This window comes from Chlamydotis macqueenii, chromosome 3 (genome assembly GCF_036417535.1).
Source record: "Chlamydotis macqueenii isolate bChlMac1 chromosome 3, bChlMac1.mat, whole genome shotgun sequence".
Lineage (NCBI taxonomy): Eukaryota > Metazoa > Chordata > Aves > Otidiformes > Otididae > Chlamydotis > Chlamydotis macqueenii.
The window spans coordinates 70,019,408-70,041,777 of NC_141558.1; the positions used below are offsets into that span (position 1 = coordinate 70,019,408).

General features: G+C 45.4%; 1 protein-coding gene across 1 annotated transcript; it reads left to right on the top strand.

The window, feature by feature from the left end:
* Positions 1-2,410: 2,410 nt before the first annotated feature.
* Positions 2,411-21,229, top strand: KCNK12 (potassium two pore domain channel subfamily K member 12). Its single transcript, XM_086745256.1, has 2 exons — positions 2,411-2,762; positions 20,334-21,229. Exons 1-2 carry the CDS (start codon positions 2,411-2,413, stop codon positions 21,227-21,229), a joined length of 1,248 nt encoding a protein of 415 aa, XP_086601382.1.
* Positions 21,230-22,370: the final 1,141 nt, after the last annotated feature.

Below are 22,370 nucleotides of genomic sequence, written 5' to 3' on the forward strand. Positions count from 1 at the left end.
TCTAACCATCTTCTCACTAAAAACAGCACCGGCCTTTCACAGTAGCTGAAATTGCTGAGCACTCCAGAGAACTGGACACTCATTTTTAATGTTTTCAACAGGAAAAAAAAAAAAGGCAAACAAAAAAAAATGCATGAGAATTATTTCCTCTACAAACACAAAACCAGCAGGAATCCAAACCCCGATATCCAGCTGCAGCAGCCTAATTCCCATGTATTCAGGTAAATTAGCTCAGATTTACAGCACCTGACACAGCGGCTTGCACGTAATCACTCCTGGATTACGGGAGTGGAAATTATTTCTAACTGTAGCCCTTGACACATATCTGACCTATTACATTAAGCCCTTGACTGTCCATGGGAGACTGCACACTCGTTGCGATGGGCTTTAGATTAGGTCGGATACACTTTCCTGGGTTTTTTTCCACTTCTTTTGTCCTTGAGTTCTGCTATTTCTTCCCACAGCTACTAAGTTTGTGATTTATTGGCTTAATTATTTTATTTTTATTTGGGTTGAGTATTTATAATGGGACACACTCTGAAATAGGAGGCACTTTTTTTTTCTTGGTCACCTTAAGCAGAACAGGAGATTGGAAATCTGTGACACTTTTAGATGCTCTCCTTCCACCTCTACTGAACAAAACACTCTGGCACAAAAGCAATAACAGCAAAAAGTGAAGATTAAATGTGTTAGTGGCATCAAAACATGATATTCAGGTATTTTGTAAACGAAGTTGTTGCATTTTATCTGCAGTCTTTTCCTGGGAAAGTCCTCTTACTTGGTAGCAGAGGTGCAAACCCAAGCCATTTTTGTCATCTGGCGAGTACGAACACTCTGTCAGGAGGGGAGGGAATCCTCCTGTGACAAATGTGGCCAGAAGATGTAACATGAAATCTCAGGGCAGCACAAGATCTCCCAGATCCAAAATAAGAAATAAGTGTGTGAAGAACAGCTATGGAGAAGCCCTAAGTACAGTAAATATCCATTTGCTAAAAGGCATCAGGTAGCTACCCAGAGGCAGCAAGGATTTTCCTCTATTAAAAACATAAATCCTAGGTCAGAAAAAAAAAACCAACCAAACAAACAAAACAACCATAAACCAAGGAACAAACCTCCAACCAGATGAGAGTGACATGGGCAGCTGCAAATTGTGGGGAGCATTTGCTTTTCCAAGCCCAGACCTTTCCTACACGTCTTACCATCCCCTGCACATGTTTGCAGGACTGGCATTGCTCCCATCTTTCTTGCAATACTTTATCGGTGGGAATTACCTTTTAAAAAATAAACAAACGAATGTTATTATTTACTACAATTTCTCAGGAAAGCACTGCAGTTCCTACTGCAGTCTAATTGGATAAGAAAAGATATAATGTTTGTTCCAAGCCAAAGACTGAAGAAAGAATCCACCCGCTTAGGAAAAAAGTCACCTTTCAGGCTCCAGCTAAGATTGAATGGGCACTTGGCACCGAAAACCAAATGGATCATTTTCTTGGGTCCAACTTTGTGCAGCCTAGAAACTGGAGCTAGATCAGAAACAACAACTCGTGCACCCAAAAATGGCTGAAATTAATTAACTATCGCCCCACTGAACACCACCATCTCCCTCAAAACTACGTCTCTCACCACCGGGCACTGAGAAAAAGTGTTATAAAAAGCTATAAAAAACACTCCGCAACGGCGCGGCGGACGGCACACACGAGCCGCAGGACGCAGCCGCGTTTGCCGCGTCCCGCACCGAGGGGGCAGCCGCCCGGTGCTGCCGTGGGGAGTGGAAACCCGGGGGGCGGCGGGCAGGGCAGGGCAGGGCAGGGCAGGGCAAGACAGGGCCGGGCAGGGCCGGGCCGCCCCGCCCCGTCCCGTCCCGTCCCTCCCCCGGGCCAGGCGCGGTGCCACCCGGGGGGCGCGGCACCGGTGGCGGCGCTGCCCTGGCCCGGACGGGCGGCGGTAGCGGAGCCGGGGGGATCCTTCCCGCCGGGGATGCGGCTCCCCGGGGGCCGCGCCGCTCGCTCCCGCCCTCCGCCCACCGTCGACCGGGCGCCGCGCGGAGCCTCCGCCTCCGCCTGCCCGCGGCGGTCTCCCCCGCGGCGGGGCCGCCGCCGCCGCCGCCGCCCCGCATGGCCAGAGCGAGCCGGCCGGGGCGAGGCCGCGCCGCAGCAGCCTACGGCCCCGGGGCCGCGGGGCGTGGGGCTGAGGGCGGGCGGGCGAGGCCGGCGGCCCCGGGGCGCCGCCGCCAACCGGGCGGGCAGCCCCGCCGGGGGATGACTCAGAGCCGCGGCCCCTGCAGCGAAGCCGCCGCCGCTGCCACCGCCCCGGGCTCCGCGCCGCGCCGCCCCCCCATGCCCGCGCCCCCCGCCGGGGGCCGCCCCCCGCCGCCCGCCGCCGCCGCGCCCGCCGCGCCGCCGCGCACCGGATGATGCCCCCGCGGGGGGCGGCGGGCTCGTGCCGCCGGCGGCGCCTGGCGCCCCTCAACGAGGACAACGGGCGGTTCCTGCTGCTGGCCGCCCTCATCGCGGCGTACCTCAGCGCCGGTGCCACCGTCTTCTCGGCCCTCGAGAGCCCGTCGGAGGCGGCGGCGCAGCTCCGCTGGAACCGGACCCTCCACAACTTCAGCCGCATCTTCAACATCAGCCTGCCGGAGCTGCGCGCCTTCCTGCGGAGCTACGAGGCGGCCATGGCCGCCGGCATCCGAGTCGACGCCCTGCGGCCCCGCTGGGACTTCCCCGGCGCCTTCTACTTCGTGGGCACCGTCGTCTCCACCATAGGTGAGCGCCGCCCCGACGGCCCCCGCCCGCGGGATGCTGCGGCCCCGGGGCGCTCGGTATGGCCACCAAAGTTTGGGGAGAGGCCCCACCGCGTTGCTACGGCAACCGAGGGGGTGCTTACAGCCGCCGCGGTTGGGGCGGAGGGGGGCGTCCGGGTGTCTGTCCCCAACCCGCAACCCTCCCGGCCGAATGGCAGGTTACCGGCAGAGGCGGCGCGGGGGCTGCCGGGGGCGCTGAGGGGTCGCCGGGCGTTCGGGGTGCCGGAGCACTGGACTCGGTGCTGGTTTAAACCGCCCCGCAAAGTTGAGGTGCGTGTGTGAATTAACGACGCCGGAGACACGGAGCCGTCCGTCGGCTGGCCGTGCCGCGGTGTAGGCGCTCGGTGCATCGCCGGCGGCAGTTCCTCATGTACAGAAGAACAATTCCTCATGTTCCTCATGTACGGAAGAACAGCGCTTTATTGAGCAAATGGGGAGGGGGAGGATTTTATTTTTTTTTAACTCCAAAATTACCGTTTCTTACTTTTTTTTTACACTAAAAGCACCATTAAAAACTGTTGTGTGGGAGATTTACTTGAAGTAAAGCTGTGGCCGTCTGCAGCTCTCCGAGCGTTGCTTGAGAAATCCTGTCCCTGCGGAGACAAGATCTCACCAGTTTTCTCTCTCTGCCAGTTTTCAAGTTTTGTAACAAGCCAGGTATCTCGGGGCTTCTGAGCAGAAATGTCATGCTTTCCCATTATCAGAGAGGATGAAACGCACACCTCATTATTGCATTTACATTCATTAGATTCGCAAAATGTTTCATCAGTAGTGACTGGTCTCTGTAATACAGTCGTGATGGTGACTACAGCAGTGTTGTCCAGGATTGTTACTTTTTGCACTGAATAATTCAGTTAACTTTTCCTTTTCAAGTACGTTCAGTAGCCCAGTCATTAAAACACTATTTTAATTAAACATTAGGCTGTCTTCATCACAAGAACATATATTTTTAAGAGATCACTATGACTGACCTGAATGGATGGGGAAAAAAATATCAGTGTATTAACAAACCGACTCTTTCCTTGCACCTGCTGTAGCAAACAGAGAAATCTTCAGATGTGTAAACGCAGATCCGTTCACTTCGCCTCCAACGCTGGCTTCTTCTCTCTGTGGTTATTGAAATGTAAAATGTTTCCTCTTCGTTTGCAAGCATTTGTTTGCATCTCTGCTTCATCGCAGTCATCTGGAGGGAATGAGAAACTCAGCAGGGGGTTTTTTTTTGGCAGTCTGGACAGGTGTAAATGGCTGAACCAAGAATGGTGTTTCTCATATTCCTGTAGTGCAACCTAGGGCACCGCTCCGTCTTTGTGACAAATGGCATCTGCATCCCTCGCATGGTGAGGTGGAGGCTGAAGGTTGTTTTTCCCAAGCTGCAACAGAGGCCAGATCCTGCCAAGCATTCCTCCGAGCTGTACTTTCTCTTGGCCCGCGACCCGCTGGTACTGCTGGATTCCTTACAGCCCTCGGCGTGAGCTCAGCGAGCCTGCTGTAGGGCCCAGCTTTGCTCTGGGTGAGGAGGTGCAGCAGAAGGTGGCTCGAAGCGAAGCTGACTTGTGCTTTTGGACGCAGCGAAGGCCACGGCAGAGCTGCTGTGCCGGGGATGCTGAGCTGCACCTCCCCAGCAGGAGTAGCATCTCCTGGAGTACCGCTGTCCCGAGGCTGTCGTACCCCATCCTGGCAGAGCTTTTACCAGCTACCTGTGCAGCTCCTGCAGAAGAAGAGGAACTGCTGCCCACACCTCAGCCCTTCCGCTCGCTCAGCTCTTCAAGCTGCTACAGCTTGGAGAGAGGCAAAGCCCTTGGTGAGCTCAGCAGCTTCTCTCCATGGGCAAGGTTTCTTCCACTGCACAGTTGTATTATTGGCGGCTGCGTTTGCCCAGCAAAAGCAGAAAAACCCAGTTGTTCTGCTAAAACCCAAAAGCTGTACTCGTAATGAGACATGCACCAGGCTTTCTCACTCACAGTCACGGTATGGGAGAAACCAAATGACAGATGTCAAAATGTCACCTAGGGGAGTAACTCCAGAGCTGTTCTTTTGTGGTTCCTTTGTTCCCTCCCAGGCAGCTCATTTCTGTAGCTACCTACCTGGCGTACCTTTGATTGCACTGTCAGCTCAAACACTGTGTTATCCTGGTTCGGAGCAATGTCACTTGCCTTCATGTCACGGTTCGTTGACAAGGAGAGCACTGTCTTTACTCAACCTTGCCAAGAACTGCTAGACATCTGGAGTCAAAACAGCTTGCCTTCCTCAACACCGCATCCATTACATGTGTCAAAGCAACTTTATTACTCCAACTAAACACACTCCTAACCTAGTGATGCATCAGAAAGCTTTCTTACTCACCGCTTAACAAACAGCAAGTAGGTGCCATGTCTGTCAAGGGTAAATCACCCACAGGTTACTCAGCCTCTTACTTGTAGAGGATTCTAACTTGCAGAAAACTCGCTGGGTCTTTTCAAGTCCTCACTCTGCTCTCATTCGTTTTACTAAAACTACTAAATCTGTCATACGTAGGCATTGAAATGCAGTTGCCCAGGGACAGGGCCGCAAGTTTTCCTGGCGTTTGTGCAAGCTGAGCAGAGGGAGGCAGATTCCTGTTCTTCATCCTTCTGTGAACACGAGGGTTAGGCACAGTCGGGCTCAGAGAAAACTGCTCTGTCCACCCTCCTTGAGCCGGGCCGTTCCAGAGCCCAGTGGCTCCCCTTTGTCAGATGCTTTGTCTGCTGTACTTCCCTGGCTGCAGTTCTGCATCTTCCCTAGTTATTCAGGGACACAATCAAACCCTCCCAGTGAGAAGTGCCTTAGTGGGGTCTTTAAGTAATGGGGGAGAGTTAAAATGAAATGTTAAGTCTAATCTTAAAGTGTTCTCTTGAATAGCCCACAAAGCAAGCGGCTTAACGTCCATAAAATGCTCTCTTGATAGCACTCTGAGCATTCTTTTTTATTATTATTATTATTTTTGCATTGTTTGTGGTTGAATAATGAAATGTTGACTCTATTTTTCATTAGACACATCTCAATTTTCAGAGCTGTGTAAGAAAATTCTTCGGGCTAATTTCTGGTTGCTTGCTGTCATTCTACACCATTTATTCAGTTACCATTTTGCACTCAAAAAGGTGTTTTTTTGTAAGTTTTTTTTTTTTTTTTTTTACTGATTTCTTTAAGGAGCAACTAGGTGAAATTTATTCTTGATTCATTGGTCTAACTGGCAGTAGACTTTATTTTTCAATTGAGTTTTTTTCCTTCTTTCCCCAAATAAAAGTCGCAGACACTTCCCAGCACTTTGTTAAAGACTGAAAACAAAGCATAACTCAAACCAGTTTTCTTCCTGGTGAAATGTTGTGGAGTACAGCATCATCAACCAGAGCTTTCCACATATTCTAGTAGTACAGATTCATTCTACCTAACGCATCAGGCAACTCTGGGGTGCTTGAAGCTCTGGATTTCTGACTCAGTCCATGAGTCTAGACTCTGTATCTAAATTTTTTTTCCTCTCTTAAATGTTAGAATAAACATTAAGTACCTACATATTAAGACATATTGAAACATTGACTTATTACTAAATTTGGTTTTTAAGCTTCTTACGTGTAAGTACACATTTCAAAATACTTTGGAAAATCAAGTGATACGGCTGCTTTATGGAAATCCATACCAGGCACTAAAAAATGAGGTCAAAAGAAGTAGTCCAATACAGAAAAGTGATTTTTTAACTTAATATTTTTAAAATGCACCTTTACTATAGGTGGATTGTTTTGGGATGGAGCACGTGTGGGTTTGAGAAGGGAAGAAATCCTGCCAAGATTTTCCCTCTGTGCAGCTGTGCGAGGGTTATGGATGTTCAGGGCACAGCGTACAGGTGTGAGCGGGACTATTCATCCTTTCCTTATCCCTGAGCTATCCTGTCAGTATTTGTGTGGACTGACAGCTCCACCCAAAGGGATGAGTGATGAGGGATTTATCTCAGAGAGATAAGGCACAGCCCTGCAGTGAGATGGGCTTTGAACCCACCTGAAGAGAGGCACATAATAATATTCGGTATTCTCTACTAGCTAGCTAACTCCTGGCAGCTGCGGTCACCTTGCTTAGGATGTCGTCTAGGTTAGATCCCCTTCCCTTCCCTCTGGGTCCTCTGTAGGGAGCCAGCATACCCAGCACATAATTTCTGCTTGTGCTCCACAACCTTGGCACCCTAACCACTCACTTCTAAAATCTCCTCGGGCTCCGTGTCATAGTCGTCTGAGAAAATCCAGAGGTCTGGACGTGCTGAAGGTGATAATTCAGTAGAAGTGATGTGCAGAAGGCAGTCAGACAGCTGAGCGAGTGCATGGTCCGATGTTGGGCTTGCCGAAGAGCAGGCACTTCACCTGGTAATTTGGCAAGAAATTCCACAAATAACCGAGTTATTCTGAGGGGGGAAATGTATTTGTCCTGTCTTCTTTCTTGATATCTTTCAGGATGTGAATTTGAGGTGCAGCTGGGGAAAGTTCTGGCTTGCTGCTCTCCATGAGTGCAATTTCACTGTATTTATGGCCAATGCAAACCAAAAGGCGACAGTCAAACCAGAGTGTGCACCTGATCCACATCAGTGTTGTGTTTTCTCACGGCTCTGCAGTTCTCTGGGGCTTGTACAGGCAGCTTTAGGGGGGCACTTGTCTCCAGAGCTGACCTTCTTGAAGCGGGGCGGGGAAAAAAAAAACAAACAAAACCCAAGTGAGAAAGCAGTTGGGAGAGCAAGCAGTGTTATTAAGCTGCGGTGTCAGGTTATTTGTCTTTGCCAGCCAATGTGCGGTCTGCAGCCAGCATGAGAGTGTGCTTCAGCTTGGTCTGCTGCGGCCAGATCTGATACCTTATGTGCGTGTGATGTTTTGATCAATGTGCCAGTGGATGTCTGAAAGTTATTTTCTCACCCTGGTAGTCTCAATAAAGACCAGAGAACAAGAGGCTCAGAGGTCAGCAAGTCAGCAGTCAGCATATTTCTGTGGAGAGAAGTGATCCTACAGTGATTTTCCTCAGATGAAGACCTGGTGCCATAACAATGTTTTCTACTTGCTGTAGCTTTGCGGGAGTATTAACTTCTTTGGGTACCACTGATGGGAATTTCCTAAATGTGTGGGCATAGGTCAGGTGCTCTGGGTAAGAAAGTAATGGAAATCACAGCCTGCCGCCTTGTAATTGAGAGCAGCAACAGGAAGCTTTACTAGGAGTACATCCATGTAGTTACACGGGTTACTTGAGGTGTCCCCACTGAAGGGTTGTGATGAAATAATTTTGATCTTAAATTTATTGGATTTTTATTCTAGAAAGCGGGAAGGGGGGGGGCAGTACTTTAAAGAAAGCTCTTTTTAAAAGAAAAAAAAATCCTGACAGTATTATTTTAATCAATCTCAGTACTGCTTAGGGTTTACCTCCCCTTGTAGGGATATGCCAGAGCCAGAAAGTGAAGCTATTACTGTGCTTCGGTTGTCTAAATTGAGTGATTTCTACAGAGCACATCAGCTCAGATTACTTAATCTAGGAGTTTCAGAGGTTTCTTAAATATTAAACCCTGTCTCTGAAACCCTGTGTTTCAGAACACTAACATGAGTACAGTGGAGATCTGCTTGTTGTTTATGGCTGGAGATGTTAAGCCAGGGGACAACCAAATTGCAGTTCTTCTCGCTCTGTATCTGGACTTTGGGGTGCTCAGCTGGAGCACTGAAACGAGTGTCAAGCACTGCAGCATCTCAGAGCAGTCACCCAAAAAACAAAGCCCCTCTGTTTAACATCAGGGCAGAAAGATTTTGCCTGGCATCACATGAAATACGGTCTCGCATCTCAAAAGTCAGGGGACTTTTATATTGACTTGCTGTGTGCTCATTCAGGTTCGAAACACAGGCAGACTGGAGTTTGTAATCAAGGATTCTCCTTTTTTGCAGCCTTCAGGGCCCCTCTAGCTCAGGTAATTGAAGGAGCAATGTCTACTTAGTGGGTACGTACCTCCCACTTAGCACGGTGTTCAGCTTGGTCTTCAGTGATATTCCTGCTGGGCAGCAAATAGCTGTGTTTCAGTTTCCTTGCGCATTTACCGGAGCCTGGAGATGAGATTGCAAACCAAACGTTAGTGGGCCAAAATACCGCTTTGACAGCTCTCCGTCCGCAGAGGTGACATGCGTGGCTCCAGCCAGCCGGTCTGTATTGCTAAGCAACCTTCCCATAAAGCAGTTATCATGCCTGTAATAGCAGTGGGGGATCATAATTACTGGGCTTATCAGCTGCCCTGTTTGCTGTGGGCTCATAATTCCAAATCTTGCCTGAAACCCTACAGGCTATATTCCCGTTGAGCCCGGTCAGTCCCTAGCTTCTGCCATCCCTCATTTCTCTCCTGGGGATGTTCCCCTTTTCCTTCTCCTACAGCTTATCTAACCCTCAGCAGTCACCTGCCTTTCTCAGACACTCTTAATCTCTGCTACCTCCCTCCCAATTAGCATGCCTTCCTCTACTGATTATTTGTTTGCTTGATTAAATTTTGAATATTTGCTTCACATCTTTGTAGTCTTTCAAGTTAAGAACTACCAAAGAAGTAAAAAGTAAAGCTTTACAGTTTCTGTCTGCTCCTAATCACACCTGTCCCTCTTCTCCAGCGTTAATCCTGCTATTGACCCTCCTTTCTTTTTTCAGTCTAAATTTTTCTCCCTTCTTTGATTGTCTTCAGCTTGCCACAGATAATACACTCTTGATAATTTTTTTCTCACTTTTACTGATGGGTCATCTTTGCAAGCACACTGTCTTGCTTTTTCTGCAAGCTTTAATTGCTTTTCATTGCGGAGAGAAGAGGAAAACAATTATAGGATAGCTTTGTTGGCAATTAACTTCATGTAACAATATCCACTCCTGATGTTGTGCTGGAAAATACAATGTCATTTCTTTATTTTAATGAATGTAGTTACCTTATCTTTGCAGCTATTGAAGTCAATGAGAATTTTACTTCTTGCCTTAGTAATGTCAGGCTTAGAGCAACAGAAAACCAACATGGAACAGTTCATCTGCCATTTTTAGAATAAAGACAGACTAATATTATTGGAAACATAGCCTGTACCCGTGATCCATATGAGCCTTGCTTGCTTTTATCAAAAGAGACAGTTTTTGTAGTGTGTCAGCACCCAGTGCATATCTGAGTGCATTTTGGGAGAAGGTAGGTAAAGACAAAGATAAGGATTGATGCTAGTGAACATTTGAAATGTGAAAGTCCTCCTGAGCACAGTAAATCTTAGGAGTGATAATAAAACCTTTTATGAATAGAAGCACTTAAGTAACAAACAGAATTATAACCTAAGGGGCAATCGCGTAGTAATCCAGACAAATCAAATGTGTTTGATTTTATCTCTCCTCAATAGCCTGCTTCTGCTGAAGTCAATAGTAGACCAGTTTACAGAGCTTTAGGAAATCCCACCATACTCATTGTGTTGGCACACTAGGTTTATAAAACAAATGTCAGTCTGATGTTTCCAGTGCTTGCTGGTGCATGACACGACTGTAGTAATGCCTGTCTGAGCACAGGGGTCTGCTGAAGGCCATGGGTGGCACCCCTTGCTGTAGACAATATAGACAATATGGTTTCAATGCCATCTCTCTTGAACCAAACCAAGAGAAGCAGAATGACAATTAAATCTAATTGCATGAGATGAGAAGAAGCAGTAGAAGCCTTTTCAAGTAATTACAGCTTTGGAGTGCAATAAGATAAGAAATTGAATGGTTTGATGTTAACGTATGGGATTACTTGTGTGGATGAGGCACTGCTATTGCTCCCGTAGTAAGTGCTCCTTACTCGTTGATGAAAAAAGTGATAATACCTTAATAACAAATATAGCCCCATAGTGAGTCCTCAATGAACTTTAAACTTCCTGAGCTTGTACCACTGCATCTTCTTCCCCTTTAGAAATGTTCACATTTGTTCTCAAGTCTTAGGCAGGCAAATTTAATCAAGGCAGAAACAGCAGTTAGGAGAAATTTGCCCACATGAGAACTGGATGAGACACTAATTCAGTAAATTTCAATTAAAAGAAAACTGGATAGAATCATTTTGGTTATTCATTATTGAATATTCTGTCATCTCTTTGCTCAGACCGAGTATTGTGCAAGCAATATTTATCTCATGAGGATAAGTAAAAAATACAGCGTCACTCGTGCTCAACGTGTATTGAGTCGAGTCTACTATAAGCCTTTGATGATGGAAATGACTGCAGTGTAAAGATCTTCATTCCAAATGGTGATTTTAATGGGGAGTGGAGGAAAAACTTGTGTGATAAATGGTTTGTCCATTTACAAAAACTGCTACTGGAAGTGCTGCAAGGACCCGGAAAATCTCAGATAAAATCAAAAGCTCAAAATGATCGTGATTGAAGTGGCAAAGTTGTTCAGTATCATTAAATTTAAAAGTAGTCAAGGGAAATGCTTACTAAGGAAGGAAGAGTTAAATGCAGAAATAGAAAATGAGAAATAACTGGTTAGTCAGCAATCCTGAAACCTTGTATTTCTGTTACAGTTACTTAGAATTAGGTCTTTGTGCCTTCGTGAATGAATTAGAAGAGCTGCCTGAGCTAAAAAATACTTTAAAATTTGCTGCTTTTCTTTCAGCTGTAACTTTTTGAAATAATAGACTCAGGAAGGCATGTTTAAACCATTAAAAAGTTCAGGTAGATTGGTCAGGTTTTTTTTAAATTAAATCATAACTGTAGACGTTTGCACAGAAATTCAGGGAAAAAATTGACCAAATAGTGTAAAAGATTTTGCCCTGTGTGTTTAGGTCCTTCTTGTCCTTCAGGTCCATCTTTATAGGCTGACTCTTTGTAAAGCGGAAGAGCTGAGACAGCTATCAGGAAAAAGATGTTCTCTGAATATCTGCACAAACACCAATGGCAGAATAAAAAAAAGCTGCAAGTTTGTTTCATCCAGTTAAAAGGTAAGCCAGTGATTTAACCATTTGACAGCCTTTCCCATCTGTAAGGCTTAGGAAGCCCAGGACCAACATCTTGTTTTATCAGACTTCTCACGTGCGTTAATATGACGTACGCCTAAGATCACCTGTAAAACTCAAGATAATGCTATTTCTTGGCCTGGAAGGAGAAGTATCGTGAGATATACTGGCACTGAAGTGGCAGTACACGTGCAAGTATTCTTTCGAAGCCCATAATATGTCAAGAGTAAAACAAAATTTGAACGCCAGTATTCTTTTTTCCTTGCAGTTCAGAAAAAAAATTTTGCACAACCTTGGGTCTACTCAGGCATCTGAAATGCGACTGCAGGTTTCAGTAAACAGCAAAAGCAGGTGCGAATGCTGATGTTTGAAACACTCCTTTTGAAATGACAGGGCATAAGCTTTTTCTTGTTAAGATTGTTGCTTAGATACACAATTACCCATAAAAAAAGCATTCTCAAAAACATAAGAAAATAAGAATGGAAGGAGCTTTTAAGGATGAAAAATTAAGATTGCAAGAGAAATCAACTTTTGAAACAATGTTCTGGAATTGTATCATAAGCTGCATGAAGACTGTAGGATGTTCGGAGAAGGTGGCAGGGTGTGGCTTCAGAGATTGGACACATCTCAAGGGAGAGAAAGAATTGCCCACTCTTGGGGTCCATGAGCTGTGCCTCCATGTATATCCCTGGTTACTGAGACAGACTTTGTGTATGTCTTGGTTATCACACTTTCATTTTCTACAGATTTTTGAAAATAGTTACTCTAAATTCAGAGAAGTTTCCTCTGTGTGGTAGCATCTCAGAAACCTCAGTGTTTTCACTGAGGTTCGGCAGTGCGGTAAGCCGAGGCAGCTGCTTCTGCACACAGCCTCCAATGTGAGGAAGGGTTTGATATGGCCCCGATGGCCGTTAAGGCAGGATTTCAAAGACCATTAGCCTCTAGTGCAAGGAAGTGTTTTTCCACAGTAGTATAACTTAAAGAACCGAGGAGCTTGTGGGCTATGTTTTTCCATTATTAACACCACCAGCCTTTCAGAAAAGATTATAGCAAAATGGTTTTCACCCAGCTGTTAGGATAAGGAAAGAAAACAAACCAAAGATAAGACTCTGATCATCAGATGTGGAGACAGCCAGGAGAAGCAGCTCTGACTAGCTTAGGTCAATTTGCAAGGAGATAGGCTGCAACCAAAAGAAAGAGCGTCCTGCTTTCATCCCCTTTTTCTGGAAGTTTTCCTTTGCGAGGTGATTTAGCACTAATTTAGCCAACACTAACTCATCTTCTTTCTGTATTAAGAAGCTATTAGAGCACCCCAGCTGTGCCAAGGGACAGAGTAACTGACAAAACAAAGAGGGGGTTTAGTATCATCTTGCTTAAGATTTGCCCAAGAAAGGTAACGTAAAATGAAGAAAATCGTTTCAGTCTTGATTTTATGATTATAAACCAGAGTCTGGCCCCAAGATAAGAAGATTTTATTATTTATAAGAGTAATAAAACCTGAAGCACTGGAGGAAAGTTTATTTATGAACAATACTTAAATGGAGAAGTTAAGGAAGACTGTCATACCACAGGGCACCTCCATCCCTTTACGTTGAGAGTCAGCAAGAATAATGCCAGCTTGTAGGTCCTAAATTTCTTTTTCTGTGTGCCGTTTGAATTCATACTCCTGATTTTCATATTTCTCTGAACCTCATTCTCCATCATCTCGTTTTAGGAGAGGGGCCCCTATCCCTCGTTAGAAACTGTATCCTAATGCCATAGGATTAACCAGAAGACCCAAACAGAAGCTTGCCAAAGATTTTTGGCTTCAAGCCCGTGACCCTCCCCATGTGTTCCCTCCTCAGAGGGGCTGCTTAACAAGACCTCAGGCCAGAGCTGCTGCTCAGCTGGCGACGCTGGTGGCTTGGCACAAGTCAGTCCCCGTTCGCTGGTACGGGGTGCATAGAGGAGCAAGCAGCCCCAGCCAAGGAACTGTAAAACTTGATTTAGAGACACTTCTGCTTCTTCCTTTTCTTGGTTCTGGGCCAGAGCAGCTTGGCCAGACCAGATGATCAGCCTCCTGCTGTATTTGTTGGGCTACACATTTACAGTAACGGCATTTAGTAGTGAGCAAGGGCGGGTTTTTTTTGTTAGTCTTTGTATGCACTGTCTTCTCACGCTGTACACAGAAAGGGCAACATGCAGTACAACTCGGAAAAAAAGCTTGCCCACTTCTGGTACATGAATAGAGCAAGAGTACTGCTGCTGCTGGTGAAGCTGAAGCCCCAGCGTTTCTCTTTTCAAGAATCATTTATCTCTCAGATTTATGAAAGTTAGGCCACTTGAGCTGATAAATGTGCCTGCTGAGTACTCACTAGAAATTAAAGATCTTTCTTGGAAAGCTCAGCTAGAAGGTGTCAGCGTAGAAAAACACACTTGGGAGACCTGCTGTGAGGAGGTGAAGGTGAAGGTACACGAGCAGCCAGGTTTTGAGGAGGTTATTCCTCTTGCCTTTCCTGGAGGATCTTAGCAGGGGTACCCCTAATGCCTCAGGCTCCTGTCAAGGTGGTAACACTTGAGGTTTCTGGGAAGAGACCTCACCCTCTCTCCTCTCAGGTCTAGCGTATCCTTCACCCTAAATATGTTGTTCCAGCTCTGTCACACGGGACATCTTCTCCACAGGATGTGGAGTCCCCTCCTCGCCTGCCTGCTCACATGGCCAGGTATCAGCCACACAGGGCAGCACCTCCACCTCCAAGAACCCTGCATGCAGGCTCAGGGTCTGTATTCCTGTCTTTCACAAGACAGAGGTTTCCTTGCAGCTTCTTAGCCCCCCGCTGCTGCCCTCTCCCCTTCCTACCAGAGGAGATCCTTCACCACCCTGTTTCCTCTCCAGAGCACCCAAGTCCCCTCTTAAACCCAAGGATCACAGCCACCAGTGCCTCTGCTTATCCCCGCAGCCCTCTCCATCACACCACTCCCAGCTGCAGGTGCCTCCTACCCCGTCCCCACGGGGCAGCCCCTCACAGCGTCCCACTGCCCTCCGGGGGCGCCTGTGGGAGCAGAAGCCCCTTGCTCATGAGCAGAAATCAGAGGTAGCCAGAGGAGCTGGGGAGTCCTGGCGTCCCTGGCCTGATGGAGCTGCCCTGCTGCCTCCCAGCCCTGGGCACAAGGCGCTGCTGTCCAGCCCTGTCTCTCATCCTCAACCAAGTAACTTTTTGGCATAGTTTTAGGTTTGTCTTTGTCGTTCACCTCTACAGAAAAATATCTGTACCTCTCGGCTTCTTATACCCTTCACATGTGCTGCACTGGTAACTAACAACTGTGTATGAGCTTTACCTTTTATTTATTTATTGTCATGGTTACCAATTTAATAACTTTTTTTTTTTGGTCAAGAAAGCTTAGGTTATTTTAGGCTGACAGTTCTATAAAATCTTTTAAAAATCTGTGTACTTTAAAGAAGAATGAAGACGTGGCCACGACCTTTCAGACTGTGGTTTAAATCACAGCCAGCAGAGAAATGCTGAGGGTGATTGATTCTGGTGTTCACTGATGCTATGCGCAGCAGCATTTCAGATAACGGATAACCTGATCACAGTTGTGTATAAACAGAATAAAATTGGTACTGCGGAAAGCCTTTAATAATTGCCTACAGCTCCTTGAAACTCCTTAATATTCAATTAATCATCTCCTGCCTCTGTTCTGCAAGCGTGGCTCCTTTTGAGTAGCAGTTGTCTCAAAAACCTGACTAATATTTCACCGGTGGAGATGTAACAAGGAGCAACAGCAGTGACCTGAATGTTTTTTAACTATGTTCATCGAGTTTATCACGATGCTCTTTCAGGTCACAGAATAGACTGGGCATCTTTTCCCACAGTCTCTGGAGGATTGGGTGCATGTATGCATACTTTTATGTACTGAACAGTCATAGGAGCTGGGGAAAAAAAAGACCTGTTTTAGCCCAGCCTGGTTCACAAAGTAAGTAAGGACGTCTGACCATCTATTTACTGTAGGCTTTGGGGAGAACAAGTTCATATTAAAAGAGTGTTACTGAAATTACAAAAAAAAGTTAGGAAATGCCAGAAACAGCCTGCTTATTCAACTTGAAGTGGTATATATATTAGCAAGTATAGATATATAGATAGATAGGTTATGGGACTCAGTCCTTAGTTGCATAGTCACTCAGTATTTTCTCCAGTATGTGGCTCACCAAGGACTGAAAGCTTGTGTACAATACACCAGCCCTAAAAACTGTGGTGGTATCTCCTGTCTTCAGACTTAGCATGGGTCTAACTTAAAGTGTCTTAATGCATACAGTGCTGGACAGACCACTGCCATTCAGGAGCTCTGTTTCCAGATGGTAATCTAAATAAAATCAAATGATTGTACAGCAACTTTGATACTAAAGGCTCTGGCAATGGAAAAGCTCTAAAAAAATTTCCTGTCTGAGCCCAAAGTGGGGTATTTTAGCGAAGTGGGCTGAAAAAGATGTTAAGGGGAAAGTAAGTTTTTCATTTGTAGTCTGAAAATGCAAAGCCAGGTGGAAGAACTACCTCATAGTATTCTCATTCCTTGGGTAAAAGCACTGGATGCAGCAGAAGGTTTCCATCTGCAGCGTTTTTGTCAGCTGTGAGCTGTGACCCTGTATCCAAGGCAACTGTTTCTGGATGTTAGATGGTAAGGAGCTATAGCATAAATGAGAGGTGGTTGTGAAATATACAGGTATGATTCTGTTGGGCCAATAATGATGAAATGCTAATAGGTGGTAAAGGGGTTGAAGGGAGCACTAGAATCCAAATACAAAATTTTAGGCTCAAAATTCAGAATATGATAATATCTTCCTTGATGCAGTATACATGTTGGTCAAGAAAGACTAGCCAAGACTATGGAAAGCCCGTAACTGAAGGAAGTGTGGAAGAAACATGAAACAAAGTTGGTTGCTCTTAGTCTGCTATCTGCATGCGTTCTGTAACCTGCATCTCTTGGGGACCAGCCCTGTAAGAGCTTAGTCTTTATTTTGCAAGATCTTCTTTCCCTCTGGAAGCAGCATTCTGGTTACAGGGAGGTTTTTTGTTTATTTCTGAGAAAACATTTTTTTAAAAAGTTATATTCAGCAATTTTAGTTTCTTTTGATTCATTTAAATATAACTGCATTATTAAGAGGTGGTAGAGGTGATGCTGCTTTCATTATCTGCACTCTGAGATTTAAAACGATTGCTCAGCTGTGCTGACTTGCTGTATGAGCCAAGTTCCCTGCCAGGATGCCTCTGTGAGAAAAGCTGAGGGCCTGAAAGAAGTAGGGACACATGATGCCGTGGTAAAGACTAAAGACTTTCTTCTGTTCAGTTTTCAAGGTGACCAAAACTTTCCTCCATCTCTGGTTAAATATATCTTTAGTGGAAAACTAACAACCTCTTTAATCTCAAAATACAGTAAGACAGGGTAACCACCAAACCGATTGGCCTGAGAGAAGAGCTCACAGGTGGTAAAGCCGCTATTCCTTTTTGTTTTCTGGCTCCAGCTATCTTCTTTACCCATAAGAAAACGGGTACAAGAAAAGACAGGACGAGCAGCAGGAAGCCTATCACAAGGCACGTAAGTCTCCGCAGGTTTGCCCAGTTGCACTACCTCTTGAATACGTCACCAGCTTAAGTAAATTAAAAGTCCAGATGAGCAGGATAGTAACCACAAAACCTATTCTGCCAGTCAGGATGAGGAACTAATTAATTCCCAGCACTTAGCCATGAGAGGCTGCTGAAGGATAAGCCTTACCTGAGTGTTCTTATCTGAGTGTTTTTATCAACTCAGCTCTACTAATTCTGTTTGGGGAGAGGTGTCGGACAGCTGGTATTAGTGCTACCGTAGAGCTTGTGTCTGAAGCAGTGGGGCAGAATTAGCATGAGGGAGGTTGAAATATTGTGGCTGAGCCACACAAAATCACCCCCAAGGTAACTCAGCAATACATACCAGGGCCGTGAAAAATGCAGACGTTGTGCTTCTTTCCTTGTACTGTCCCAGAAGCACAGGCTATTCTGGATGAATTCACATCACCCAGGTGTCAGGATGTGTTTCGCCTGGAGCAGGGGCTGAGCTCAGATCTGTGGTACCGAACATGCCAGGACTAACCCCTCGTGGTCCAGGTGGTGCCGAAGGGACAAACACAGCTAGCGAAGGAAGACCATGTGCGGAGAGTACATGAGCGCGCTTCTGTCTGCTGGCTGTTGACCTGAAGTTACTATGTCTGCCTGGTCTTTTTTTTTGCCTGTAAGTCTTAGCACTCTTGTTGCTGTGATGGGTCCTTTCACCTTGCATAGCTCCATACTGAATTTTGGTGACGTTATGTTTCAGAAAATCCTGCTTAAACAAGCTGCATCAAAAATACAAAACTTCAGCACCCCTCAGGAATGATCGCCAGAAAATACTAAAAAGCTTCAGCGCATTTACAACTTCATCCAAACTGTCACTATGTCTTTTTTTTTTTTAATTAATAAATGTGTCTAGCCATATGTGTGACAATAAACCCATTTATTTTGATGGTGATGTTCACATGCTTGCTGTGAAGCACATGTTTAAATGCTTTGCTGACAAGGCATGGGCTAGCAGATGCCTTCTCCATAACGAGCTGGCTGGGTATCCCTAGCTGGCAACCGCAAAAGGCTCCCTTACTTCTCCTGGGGACCAGACATTAGTGGATATTCATCATCAAATGAGAAGGGTCCTGCGAGCAGCCAGCCTGACCCGGTAACAGGTTCACCCCACAGAGGAGGGGGAACTGAGAGGAACTTCCCATTCTCCCATGTTAAGCCTCGGACCCCGAGGCAGGTTTTGGGAGATCTGCTCAAAAGTGATCTTTGAGCATGACAAAATGGAGAGACCATGGGTCCAGAAAACAGAATGTAATGACCCCTTTGGTTTTTTTTTTTTTAAATTTTCTGGTAGTACTGTGCAGGTTTTTCACTGTCTTTTACAGAAAAAACTGTTTCTACTGTGAAGGTGCTGACGATGCAGGACAGTCTGTATTGCTGTCACACAGCTGTTTCCAAGCATACACATCTCTTGGGAAAGCAGGACCACCTCTTTCCTCATGCACCTTCATGTCGTTGAAAAGATACATGCAAGTTTACTTGTCACGAGCATTTACGTTCTTTTATCAACAAATGCAAAACTCTGTAGCAATTAAATACCAGTGTAACACAAATAAATTACCCAGAAAACTACAGCCATTACAAAATTAAATCAGTAGATTTGAAGTAGCAATCTCAACTCATTATACACAGGGAATATTTTCCTCTTGCTGTTCAAAGGTGCGTCATGATAATAAACTGAATTTAATGATTTCATTATGCTCTATGCTAAAAGTAGCTCCTTTTTCTTTGCAAACTTTCCTTGATGTGGTCTGATGTTGATATTTACCCCCCTCAATATGTCACTTGCTCAACATTTTTATGGAACAACAAGGTAAATAAATTTCAGCATGTGGATTTTTCACAAACCATTGATTTAGATTAGATGTGGTTATTTAATCATGGAACGTGAGGAGTCACCTCAACCCCATCAGTATGCTTTTTGACTGAACCACCAAGCATTGTTACAGGGAAGATAGCAGAACAAGGGCAATACCTGCAGAACTGAGTTTCAGAACAATCTTCCTGAGATAGTATGTGAAATATATGTAATCCGTTTTTGTAAGATAATGGGTAACCACAAATAACATGGATGAAACTTACTGAGTTTATTTGCCTGTAAATTTAAGATCACTTTTGCTGTTATTTAAGCATCTATCGCTACAAAGCATTACTGCTTATATATAAAATTATGGGTATGAGTAATGCCAAAAGACAATTCTTGTGAAGAAGAGGTGAATTAATATTGCTGCTGGATCTTTCCAGAGTTTGTATACTCTGATTTCTCTGTTTAATTGTGTGGCAGTGTTTTTCCCTGCTGCAGTTACCAGCCTGCAAGATCGCAGTGCTGCTGGTCTGCCAGGCAGCTCTGCAGCAGGGGTATTTCGCCGATGACTCAAAACAGGGACCTGGCTTTTCCATCCTTCTGTGACTATATCAGGTGGGCTAGCAGCAGTTGGGATTTGGTTAAGACTTTCAAGTGCTGTTATTTTTAAAACAATATTCAATCTTTGGGAGTTGGTTGGAAGCCTGAAGCCTTCCATTTTCTCAGCAGCAATGGTTATTATCAGACCTCGGTAACAATAGCATTATGCTGGGTTACAGCTTGTCGACAGAGAGCTTAAACTTTCCTTCAAGCCACAAAAGCAGGGAAATGGCCTCTTCACCTCATCTATCTCAAGGTGATTTGGGCTCAGGAATACTTCCAGCTGCATTTGCAGAGTGGTGTTTCTCTGTTAAATATCATCTTCCATCTCTGCGAGGATGTTTTGCTCTCTCTTGGGTTGTGGTCAAATCATTGAGCTTTCTGGTACCTTCTTCATTCTTTATGAAACTCAGTTTTGTGTTGGCCTAAGCTGACTTAGAGTTAGCACTTCTTTTGTCCAGTGAGATGGGGCCTTTGTTAAGTTACATACATTTGGAGCTTACACATGAAAAACCATGTTGTTAACATTACTCATTTATCTCCACACCCTAGGTTTTGGGATGACCACACCAGCAACTGTGGCTGGAAAAGTATTCCTCATCGTTTATGGCCTTTTTGGGTGCGCCGGGACTATCCTTTTCTTCAACCTCTTCTTGGAGCGCATTATCTCTCTACTGGCATTTATCATGAAGGCATGCCATGAGAGACAGCTGCGAAGAAGTGGTCTCCTACCTCCCAACTTCCGAAGGGGGCCAGCTGTGTCGGGAGTGGGCAGCCTTGTGGGGTGGAAGCCGTCCGTTTACCATGTGTTGCTGATTCTGGGAATTTTTGCTATTACCCTTTCCTGCTGTGCCTCCGCTATGTACACAGCGGTGGAAGGATGGAACTACGTTGACTCCTTGTACTATTGCTTTGTCACCTTCAGCACCATTGGCTTTGGAGATTTGGTAAGCAGCCAAAACGCTGCGTACCAAAATCAGGGATTATACAGATTTGGAAACTTCATATTTATATTAATGGGGGTATGTTGCATATACTCTCTTTTTAATGTCATCTCAATTGTAATCAAGCAAGTTTTGAACTGGGTGTTGAAAAAATTCAAATGCAGATGTTGCCCAAAGTGCCATAAATCAAGTGCCCGCCTCGGACGTCGCAACGCCATCACCCCAGGAGCCCGCCTGCGTCGACACAACATCTCAGTGGACACTGAGGGACAGTACGACAGCGACACCGAGGGGAGGAGGCTCTCTGGAGAGATGATCTCCATGAGGGAGCTCACAGCATCAAATAAAGTTTCCCTGGCCATTTTGCAAAAGCAGTTGTCCGAGACAGCCAATGGCTATCCGAGGAACGTTTGTATCAATACAAGACAAAACGGTTTCTCTGCAGGGGTGGGTGCTCTAGCCATCATGAACAACCGCTTGGCAGAAACAAGTGATTCTAGGTAGAGTTTTTGAAGTTCCTTTTGTTTCTTGAATAAAAATAAAATGGTCATTAGGGTGGAATTATTGCTGTAAACTACTGGAAAGTTTTAAATTCCGAGACAGCCTTGGTATTCATTGGGTGTTCAGCATTTTAGTTTCTGGGGGTTTTATAAGTCCTCTCTAATACGCAGTAACATCTTTACTGTAATGTTATTATTTTCCCCAAAGGGGTTTTTTGGAAGAGACTTTGATGCAGAATCTGATGCAATTATAGAAGAATGGTGTGCATGGTTACAGTGGTGCCAAAACCAGCATGTTCTTCAGAACATAACCTGAACCCAAACTCTGGGTTAAAATGCATAAAATGGCCAAGTTTCGCTCCAGACTCAAACTTGGGGTTGATAAGGTTTGGCTAAACCAGTATCTCACCATTAGCTGAAGTCTGGATCTGGCCCTGAACTTTGTATTCGATGCTTTTCAGCAGTTCCTCATAGCAGGCCTGTATATAACATACACGTAGGTGACTGCAGTTACACCAGCTTTAGGGTGACTGCTTCGCTTGAATGATCCTGCTGGCTTCAATGGTAAAGGATCAAATGGGCTGAATTGCCCTGACTATAAATGTTGGTTTTGAGCCAGTCTTGTCTGCTAACACTATCTGCTACCTAACTCGTAAAAGTCAGGGGATTATCTAGGAGCCCTGTTAAAATGTGCAAATCTATTCCTGCCTGCTGATTTACTGAAAATGGGCAATTGTCAACTTCAGTACTGACTTCATTTAATGCAAGAGAAGCCAGTACACACCTCGGGTGTCAAGATGTTTGCATCACCACTGAAATGCTCATTTCATTACTTTTACATGAAAAATAAGTAGCCAAAATGAATGTAGGCTCTCTGTTGTCCTAAATTTGCATCTTTTACTTCTGCAGTATTGTTGCAGAGAGTCATGCAAATGATTTCTTTGCAGTTCTTTGAGGGCCCCAATGCCATACTGGTTTCCCACAAATCTGCTTGTGAAGGTTACACAGAAGAGCATTGTTTTGGAGCTCCGCCAGAAGCTGTCTTCTTCCAGAACTTTGGTACGAAGTCGTGAATTGCCCTAAGGCTGTTGTTACTGTCTTAAGTCATATTTAACCTGTGCTAGCCCAAACCGCTGAAGAGCCAA

Bases quoted from the DNA above. Each gene is read 5' to 3' on its own strand.
- KCNK12 (XM_086745256.1), top strand. From the start codon at position 2,411: ATGATGCCCCCGCGGGGGGCGGCGGGCTCGTGCCGCCGGCGGCGCCTG. The intron at 2,763-20,333 runs GTGAGCGCCGCC...TCCACACCCTAG, and splicing joins CACCGTCGTCTCCACCATAG to GTTTTGGGATGACCACACCA.